This window comes from Solanum stenotomum, chromosome 3, assembly GCF_019186545.1.
Source record: "Solanum stenotomum isolate F172 chromosome 3, ASM1918654v1, whole genome shotgun sequence".
Lineage (NCBI taxonomy): Eukaryota > Viridiplantae > Streptophyta > Magnoliopsida > Solanales > Solanaceae > Solanum > Solanum stenotomum.
The window spans coordinates 1526690-1537419 of NC_064284.1; the positions used below are offsets into that span (position 1 = coordinate 1526690).

Genomic DNA, 10730 nt, shown 5'->3' on the forward strand with positions numbered 1-10730 from the left:
GTTTGTTTGCAGTTTCATTGAACTCTCATTGATATTTCTACAGCATGATGGTTACTGCTTCTGTGTCTATTCACTGCCTTATGAACCTAATGACTATTGTTTGAGTTATTAGTAAAACTCTCTAGGCAAGGACGAATACTTTCAAGTCGAGTCAAATTCATGAAATAACATATACAGGAAGAGTTTTTTTCAAGTTATATGCACTGACGGTGTACAAAAAGATTGATACCTAGAGATAAGAATATAGATGCAAGGTTAGATAATAATTAAGCATGAACTTCACACATTGCAATGTGAACACAACAGCACAAAATGTTTCAATTCCAACCCAACACACACCCATACAGAACCACCTTTTTTCGACGGTAAGCCAATCTTGACAGACTACACACTTGCTTGCTAAGAATTAGAATGGTAAAGACTTGCAGTCTTTGGTTAAAAAGAAGCAGCAAATTCTTTCCACTTGATTCAACAACCCCTTAACAAAACAAACTAAAGAATAGGTCTAATCTTCTTCTACTTCAAAGTTGTCTTAAGTCGTTACAAACCAGCTGCTTTTCCTAATCTCTCTCTTAGAATCTTCACTCCCATGTACCTGCATCAAATGGGACAACAAAGAATCATGAGACAATTAGCAGGAAATGATTTAAGTTCAGCGTCATATAGCAAGTTAGTTACTCCTTCCGTTTCAATTTGTTTGTTTGGTTTTAACTTAGTACGGAGTTTAAGAAAGTTTAGAAGACTTTTGAAACTTAAGGTCTTCAATTAAAAATTGTAGAACGTACCAAAATGTCCTTTAATCTTGTAGTCTTAAACATGTCATATGGAATGTTAGAATTAAAGAGTTGTCAGAAAAGGAAAGAGACATTCTTTTTGAAACCGAGGGAGTAGTTTGTATTATTATGATGTTACCTGCCCATCATCATCACTGTGGCTTGAGGATTTGTGCCTGGCGACTCTTTGAATGTTGAACCATCGATGACACGGAGCCTATGGACACCAAGAACCTTGTGATCAGGGGCGATCACCTTTCCAACTTGACATCCGCCATGGTAATGCCATATTGTGATCACAGTGTCTTTGCAGAACTGTTCTAAGGACTCGGTGTTATGAGTGTGTTTTGGTATTAGATTAACATTAGCTTGGACACTCATGTTAAGCAGCTTATCTAGTGTCTCTTTGTTACACTGTGTGAAGTTGGTGAAGTGTTTAGATTTCGCGATCTTCTCCACAATGCGTATACCATCTACACATCGTTTTAGATCACGTGGATGGCTGAAGTAGTTGAAGGTGATGGAAGGGTTGTCGTCAGGATTGGTAGTCACCAGGCTAATGTTCCCTCTTGACAAAGGTAATGCTATCTTTTCTAAGATGAAACCTCCCCTGAACGCCTCATGTGGTATGTTTTTCTTGCTTCTTCGATATGCTTCGATTGCTTCTACTGTTCTCTGCTTTGGAGGAATGGTGGACAGTTGCCCAATCTGGTTATTCCAAAATGTGGACACAATGTTAGGAAAATCGTGATTAATGGACGTAGAGAGTAGTACTACTGAGCAATTAAGAGTTTTTTTTAAGTAAATTTACCAGTGTCCAGTAACATACAGTACAATACATTATGAAACAACGGGAAACAACAATCCAATCAGGATGTGATTGATAGAAGTCGAAACATTGCTACTAACCTCAGCTGAAGCAACTCCATGATGGCAACTGATGCTATCTCCGGACTGCCCAAATCCACTACTAGCTTCAATATAGACTCCCTTTTTAGTAATCCCTACAGTCTGAATCAGTGACTGTTCAACAGGCCTATTTGTGGGGACGAAGATCGTGTTCAAGGGGTTGTCTGACATGCCTTGACCAACAAACTTATTGTCAAGCACTACTGTGATGTTCAACTTTTCCAACTCGGCCTTTGGTCCGATTCCACTAAGCATCAGAATATGAGGGCTCCCAATTGCACCAGATGACACTATAATCTCACTTCCCTTCCTTGTTGAAAGAAATGCCTTGTGTACTTTCCCATTTTCATCTTTGAAAATGACTCCCACTGCCCGTGGCTTCTTTCCTGCATATAATTATTTCAATCCGATTATCAATACTACTATAACGCATATTCCGTGTTTCAGGTTACGGTTAACCAACATGTTAACTAATCGAGATGTACCTGATGTATCAAAATCAATCTTTTGAACTGTGGCATGCACCAGAACATCCAACTTGTTAGGATTAGCAGAGGCAAGTAGTTCAGCAGCAGTGTGACGACGTCCGTAGTGGTCGAATATGGTCCCACCAACCTTGGTTCCATAGATGTGATCATAAGTGAATCCATTAAAAGGTGAGATACCAATTTCAAGTAGACTTTCTCTTACTGCTTCTTGCCATGGAGCCAAGTTTGGTCTCTGAACAATTTGTTTCTCAACCCAAGGATATGATTCATTCACCAATTTAGAATCCCATCCTGCTTTCTCAATGTAACTGCAAGTTCAACAAGATCACAACATCAACATGTATGATCTACAATCAATTTTTATAACTCAACACAACAATTGCGACTCGATCTGTACCTAGAGCCTGTTTGATTTACTTCCTCCGTCCCAAAACAGGTGACGCTTTAGGAATTCAAGACAAAAGATAGTAATTGTTTCCAACTACTTCTTCTTAATAGTGCTCAATTCTCAAGAAACATCCGATATACATTGTAATTTTTTTTTTTAATGGACATAAAATGAGCTACCCTTATCACTCCTTAAACATATCATCTACGTAACAATACTCAATTTTGAAAGAGAAAACAATAAAATTTTTAGCTCCACCACTGAAAGCAATGAGTTATATTTAGCACACGCATGACGCAAGCTAGCATTAGGCCAAGATATTAACTGCTAGTGCACCTACTTCTTTGGATTTATCATAAACCTTCATGCTTAAACAATAGTACGGAATAAACATCATAAATAGGGAACTTAAATTTTATTGTCCTTGATAGGTATAAGTTCAATAAATGACTATATAAGTTTGGTAGTTGGCCTGTTTTAAATAGATAATGGCCACAATTTATCTGTGTACACTCATTTTCTGCTTTGTCTTTAAATATTTGTGCATTTGCATTCCCTACCAAATCTTTATTTCATGGCTAAGAAAAAAAGGAGACAAACATCATATATATGTCTCAAATACTCTATTAAAAGTTTATCTTTGTTAGTTGATCAAGGATAATGCCTTAAAGCTTGTCCACACACTACTAGCGCGGTGAATCAATAAGAAATTTGTGTTATAAAATATGATTTTCCTATCAAACCAATTACTTACTTGGAAGACGCATGGTGGAAAACATATTCTCACTAAAATACTGGGAAGCTTCATAACTGATTCAATCAATATATATGTGGGAATAGCTATTGAACAATTTTTTAGTAACAAATTTCAATGGGGAAATGGTGTTTTTAAGTAGTGACAAAAGGATTAATGAAAAGAGTTTTAATTATGTATACACCATCAGTTTAAATTATTATTTTTTCACATTATAAGGTCATCGAAAGGATATTTTATTTATAACTAAAAGGTTTGTAATGGGTCCAATATTTTGGTCTCACACGACAATTAATGGAATATAATTGTAGTTGAGTTTTTTTTTAAAAAGTCTAAATCATGTTTGGTAAGGTCGTGTGCTTAGGCTGACCAAAATGGAAAATATTTCTGTAAATGCACACATTACTTAATTGAATCTGCATTTAATTGAAATTAGTCCTCATACTTTTGATAATGACATATTCACATAGAAATGAATTAAGTTTTTCTCTCCATTAACTCGATCTTTTTTCATTTATAAAACAAATTTTAGTCTAATACTCCCTCCGACCAGTTCTGCTTGTCCAGTTTTAACTTAATACACATTTCAAGAAACAATGAATAGATTGATAATTTTACTATATTACCTTTTGAATATAACAGATTCAATTCTTTGGAAAATAATTATAATTAATAATAGGGATAAGGGTCTGAAAAATACTTAATTTTGGCAGAAATTGTTGTTACGATACCAAACTTTAATGAGGACCTATTATCCCCAGACTATTTAATACCGTAATTTAAACATATATATTTGTCCATGTAGACATAAAAGTAATGCATAATTATAAATAGTAATGTGTCCACGTGGGCACATATATACCTTTAAAATACACTATTAAATAGTTCAGGGGGTAATAGGTCCTCCATAAAGTTTGGTATCGTAACAACAATTTCAGCTAAAATTGGGGTATTTTTCAAATCCTTGTCCCTTAATAATACCAAGTGATAAATTATTCCAAGATTTTCTAATATGAAGAAATAACAATGGACATTTATTTTTAGTATAGTAGAAAAGTAAAAATAGACTAAGAAACTAGGAAGTAACACATTTTTGGTCATACAAATAGGTGGGTATTTTCCTCTCTTTATTTGTTTCATCTTCAGTTTTCTTTTTTTAAAAAATAAAATGAGAACCACTACTTTTTTTTTTTCCTTTGTTTGGTTCAAAGAAGTAATAAAATCAACTTAACGTGAGTACAAAAATATGACCAAAATTTATTGGCATTAAAAACCACATGCTCATTTCACTTTTCTAGTTGGGGAGTAATTCATTATTCAACCACCAAATTACAGCCATGAATAATCCAAAATTAGGCTGTAGAATTTTTATTTTTATTTTTTGTCTATATATGATAACAACTACTCTACCGTAATAAATACATTCAATATAATTTCACACATAAAGTGCAAAAGATAAAATATGAATATTTTTTATATACTCTTGACTCAAAGAAAATATAATCATGATTACAACTACTCACCCTTTCAATTATAGTTATCCTACCAAGAGAAATGACCTATCATAACAAATTAATGCACTAATTATATAACAATTTTTTTTATACGACATAACCTTCACTAAAAAAAAAATAAAGGACACCTTGTACCGCTAACCAATAAAAGTTTGTTATTAATTCAATTAAGAAAATCGTATTTGCTACGAATTATTTAGCGAGAAAATTAGAGCTATTTTCTTTTGTATGAGTCAATATACATATAAATTAAATTCATAATAATACAAGAAGTGTAGTGTATTCCCTACGTTTCATTTTAATCGTTTCACATTAACTTGACACGTTTCATTAAATTTAATCTATTTATTTATATTTCAGAAATTGAAATAATTATTTATTAATATTTCCTCCTTTCTTTATTCGTTTCAATTTATTTAGATTTGACACATAATTTACAAGACTAAAGAGGAACTTATAAATTATGAGTGAAGTAAAGTAAAATGAAAGGTATGTACCTTGGAGCAGCGCGAGTATAAAAGCCGGCGTTAATGCAAGTGGCTCCACCCAAAATTCTAGCTCTAGAATTAAAAACGCCATCGGTAGAAACGAAGAATTGTGAAGCGGAAGTAGATGAAGTGTCAGCAAGAGAGATGTGAAAATTTTGCATGAATGACACATTTGCATTTGTAAATGGAACTCCACCTCTTTCAACTAATAAAACTCTATATTTTGTTGACAATGTTGCTGCTAAAGGACAACCAGCTGTTCCACCTCCAACTATTATATAATCATATGAATCTGAAAATGATGAAAATGTACTTGCTTCTCTTATAAATGGATACTTATCTTCCCATCTCCCTTGATCTCCTGCAATCAACCACTTACCAATTAATTAAATACTCCACAAATAAATAATACTTATAACGCAGATTCAATACACAATGAAGCAAGGACCGTTCAACTGAATTCATATTAAAAAATTAGAATGGCAAAGTGAGATGCATTTAATAGTTAATGTTGAAAATATTTTCAAAATTTTGAATTCATCTGTAAAAGCAAGTAAAACCAATATTATACAGGAGCTAGGGGTTAAGTAATTATTATGGGTGATAATATATAATTAAATTAAATATGATCATCTCATGTAACAGTTTATTCACATGATATGACCATAAACTTCAAACATTTAAATAAAATTATTAACTGTAGTAAAAAGACATTTTCTTAAAAGAAAAAGAAAAAAAAAATACACAAACGAACGAAGCAACAAAATTATCAGAAATCATTGATTTAAACAACAAATGATGCGATTTAATTAAGTGTATCGATCTCTAATAGATTAGCAGAAGTGATTTTGAAGAATTGCAAGAAAAGGTGGTGGATTTCAAGAATTATAGATGAGGATGATAAATTAATTAGAAAAAATTAAACAAGTGAAAAGGGAATTTTAATTGTATACTAGCCTCGATTTTGACGAACAGAAAAAAACTATGGAAAATGAAAAAGGGAATGAAATTCAAATCCCTAGCAGCTATAAGAAAAAATAAAAAAATAAAAGTAAGGTACCTTGAATGAGAATGGTGAAGTGGAGATGGCATACAAGTAAAGAGAGAAGAAGGTTGAAAATCACAGAGAGAGGACCAACCACAGCCATTTGAGTTCAGACACAAACTACACTAACACACAAATTTACTCTCCTAGGAGATCAAGAACCTTCCCACCTCAACCTTAGCTTTTATCTATGTGTCTTCTTCTCCTTGGCCTTATTTTGTGTGTCCAACATATATATATAGCACTACTAATTAATGTACTCTACCAAATGTATGTATACGTTCACGATATATATTAAAAATAGATGTTCACTTTCATTCCAAACATTCTACTTATTGTTTTTTAAAGGGTTGTTTGATAGTTGGATGAGAAACAAGTTATTTATTTATTAATTTTCGTATAACTTATACAATGTTTGCTAGCTAGATAGAAAATAAAATGTTCATGTATGAATTAAATCAACATTTGGTTGACAGTTTAGAAATCTACATACATGTATAATTGGATCTATGTGTTAATTAGTTTATGTTAGATAGAAGATGGAATAACTAATACCTGCATAAAATATTACATAAATTTCATTATAACTAATCTCTATATTATTAATATTTGATTAACTCTAACCAACTACCAAACAACTCTTAAGAGTTGTAACAAGGTAATATTAGACAACTAAAAATGAACCAAAGCTTATCACTCACAATATATTGTACATTATGTATTGAGCTATATATGGATATTATTATTTTATACAAGATAAAAGATGAAATAATTAATACATGTATAATTAATATCAACATAAAATAACAAATTGATTCACTCATAATTAATCATTGCATAACTTTAACTAATTACAAACAACTCTTAAGAGCTAATATCAAGTCAATATTGGACCAATAAAAATGAATGTATGCTTAACGTTGAAAGAGCTAGGTGGGTATATTAAATTCAAAGAGAGGCCATTAATGGTGTGGGAAATCAATGCCAACTGCTACACTGAATCATCAATGCATTCATATTGGCCGTTCGATTCATTTATATCTACGTCCTACTAATAAATAAAAATAATACTACTACTTTTTATTACCTTCTCCCTCTCGTGACAGCTCACTATTATTAAACCACCATATATATCTATATTGCATGAAAGCATCAAGACCTTAAAAAAGTATTTAAAAAATTTAGTAAACTTTTACTTGTCAGCTATATTAAAAATAAATGCTCGTGGTTATTTGTCTAGTTTAAAAAATCAAAAGAGATAGTAATGAATAAAATTTTGTTATTGAATTTGCTACTGATAAGAGATGTGAGAAGTCAATACGAATAAACATGGATACATGGAGAGTACTACTTATATATTAAAGAGAGGACACACAACTACATAAGTTTTTGGTAAAATACAGTACAGTCACTTTGAATTGTATTAGATTCGTTTGTTTGACTTAATTCGAAAGGTAAAATTCAAAATGATTCATAAAAAAAAAACACAATCTAATCCAAACATGTACACAACAATAAATTCAAAGATTTTGGACAGAGAGGTTATTCAGGTGACAGATATTCTTCGTGTTTAACTTTAAGATTGTGGGATCGATTTATCAAAAGGAGTACTGAGTTGAAAGCTGTAATAAAATTACTATATAATGTAAATAGAATAAATTAAAATATTTTTTATTTTTTTACTTGGTTTTTGGTATTTTGTATTGGGCTCGATTAAATTTAAATTTGTGCTAGGAAGTTTCATATTAGGAGGTATAGTATTACTTAATAAAAGTAACTATGTACTCAGAAAGACTCAAATCTATGAAAGGTGAGGAAATTAACTTATTAAATATGAACTGATAAATTGGTCGATTTATCAATTTAGCACACTTTTTCAAATTCAGCTCAACATATCTAATTTTTTACCGATTTTTTATCTGGTATCTTATATCCATTTCGACTTAGTTCAGATTATTTCAAAAAATTTCATATTAAAAAATAAAACTCTCTCTAATAAAAGCGATTTCATATATATTTAGAAAAATTTAAAATGAAACCCTCTGATTATTTGACGCCTTTTAATCATGTGGACAACCAAGCTACATTTTTGAGAATGAACAATTTCCAACTTCCAAGAGAGGAGGAATATATAAAATTACACCACACTATTTGTCAGTCACTAATCATTGAGTCTATATATATATATATATATATATAGGTGATTAACCAAGAGAGGGATCTGTTATATTACATATCTAACTATATTATATAATAGATATAATATATATTATTTGTCTTTGCATATTATACTAATATGGTTAGCACAGCAGATTGTTTTTCCTTCTTCAGGTATGTCCCTTTTTCACCGACCACTTAATGGTTTATATATAGTTATAGATATAGATCTTAGTTAGTTAGAGGAATATATATATATACTGGAATATATGTATGTATACTTTCCGATATTATTATTATTATTACCAAACATATTTAATACATATTATTATTTAGCACTGAGGTTGAAATACATGAGTGAAATTAAACAAAAGCTGGAAGCATATCTTTAATAGAGGTAGAGGTGGAGGGTGCCCCCCACCCCTACCCCCACCCCCACCCTGCTACATTATTTCACTTTCATTTTTTAATAATTTTTTCCTACTGAATATAAGAAATAGAGAAAAGTTTTTTAATTTTATGGTCTTAAATTAAATTATGTCAAATGTGTTAAGATGATTTTTACTTTTGTAATTTTAAACATGTCAGGTAGAAAGTTAAAGTTAAAATAATGTAAGAAAAAGAAAAAAAATATTTTTTTTAAACGGATTAAAAATAAAAATTCACCTTTTTTGCTTGCTTGCTAGCTCATGATCTAGCTACCTTCATAATAAAGAAATAAATCTAGCTATACAATCTTAAAATAAATAAATGGAGCTACCTTTTGCACTAGTATTATTATTATTATTACTACTATTACTATTATTACTATTATTATTATTATTATTATTATTATTATTATTACTACTTTACTATTACTATTACTATTACTATTACTATTATTACTATTATTACTACTACTACTACTATTATTATTATTATTATTATTATTATTATTATTATTATTATTATTTCACCCATCCATCCAGCTGGAAGTTAATTGTTCCTCTTTTATATTTTCTCTCTTTTTTCCTTTGTTGGTTAATTAAAGGGTACTTACATTTTTAGTTTGCAGTAATAAATGAAATCCAACAGCTATGAATATTTATATTATTTAATGTGTATTACTACCTATTGTTGCATTTGTTTTGTATTTTGTTGTTTTACAATCCTTTTGCTTAAAATTTTAGGATCTATCGAAAATAATATCCTTAACTCATATAGGTAAAAATAAATTTTGTGTATGTCATATCTTCTTCAGACTCCATTTATAAAATTACTTATTGTGTATTTATGGTGTCCAGCAGATTTTATTGGGATTCTTCAAATACGTTATCCATTCTCTTTTATAGTCCACTAGTTCATGCTCAGTACAGATCCAACTAATTACACGTAATTTGATTTTAAATTTACTTGACTAGCTAATTAATTAAAACATTTGCTCTTTAATTTCTTGACGGGCATGATAACAAATAAAGGATGTTTTGGTAATAATATAATTGTTGTAATATTATATTTAGTGGCAATAATAAATATGAGTATTGAAAACTTGCATTATATAAATGTCACTAAAGGCTTTAGCGACTATAAATGCAATATCATTAACTCAATTGCCGATAAATCTTTTTTGCGGCAATATTTCTCTCAATCATTAACTAGAAGTCTTGAATTGAGCCTTGAATATGAAAAAAAATCATGTTCAAAATCCTTTTCACAATGCGCGAGTACAAATTAGTCAAACTTAATGCAAATATTATACATCGGATGAGAAACTTTAAAAAACAAAAAAAAAAAAGAGTTTCTTTCCTTTACCTAATATTATGATTATGTATGTTCCAATTATTCAATCACGTAACATAGTTAGATGCTAGAGATTAGAGACATAGGCCTTTGAAACTAACTACACATAATTTTGTAAGAAATATTATAAATGCACCCAGCTGGACCAGATATCTTTGTCACTTCTTTTTTGAGAAAATAACAAAAATGGTGTTCATATGGTTGAGGGTTGATACAAATAGCCTCTCTTTAAATATGCATTAAATTACTTTGGTATTTTAATATTATTTTTTCCTAAAGTTAACACTTTTTAGTCTTTGTCAAAACAGTGAAAAAAAAAACTATTTGACCATAAACTCCAAAACAAGTCCTATCTCGAATAATTAAATTTGACCAATATTTTAAGATCTTTTTATCATATTAATATGAGAAAAATTGTAATTTATAGTACTTTTT

At 30.2% G+C, this 10730-nt stretch overlaps 1 protein-coding gene across 2 annotated transcripts; it reads right to left on the reverse strand.

Moving 5' to 3' along the window:
- Window positions 1–376: 376 nt before the first annotated feature.
- Window positions 377–6570, reverse strand: LOC125860045 (protein HOTHEAD-like). 2 transcript variants are annotated; one of them, XM_049539942.1, is made up of 6 exons: window positions 6375–6570; window positions 5324–5672; window positions 2168–2478; window positions 1683–2068; window positions 913–1481; window positions 377–595 (listed from the first exon to the last, which is right to left on the reverse strand). In XM_049539942.1, the coding sequence occupies exons 1-6, from the start codon at window positions 6460–6462 to the stop codon at window positions 541–543; spliced, it is 1758 nt and encodes a 585-aa protein (XP_049395899.1). In that variant the 5' UTR covers window positions 6463–6570; the 3' UTR covers window positions 377–540. The 2 variants fall into 2 exon arrangements, with proteins under 2 accessions (XP_049395899.1, XP_049395898.1); XM_049539941.1 differs by having other exon boundaries at window positions 5324–5675.
- Window positions 6571–10730: the final 4160 nt, after the last annotated feature.

Bases quoted from the DNA above. Each gene is read 5' to 3' on its own strand.
- LOC125860045 (XM_049539941.1), bottom strand. From the start codon at position 6,462: ATGGCTGTGGTTGGTCCTCTCTCTGTGATTTTCAACCTTCTTCTCTCT. The intron at 2,069-2,167 runs GTACATCTCGAT...AATTATATGCAG, and splicing joins GATTGATTTTGATACATCAG to GAAAGAAGCCACGGGCAGTG. The intron at 596-912 runs GTAACATCATAA...CATTTGATGCAG, and splicing joins ACAGTGATGATGATGGGCAG to GTACATGGGAGTGAAGATTC.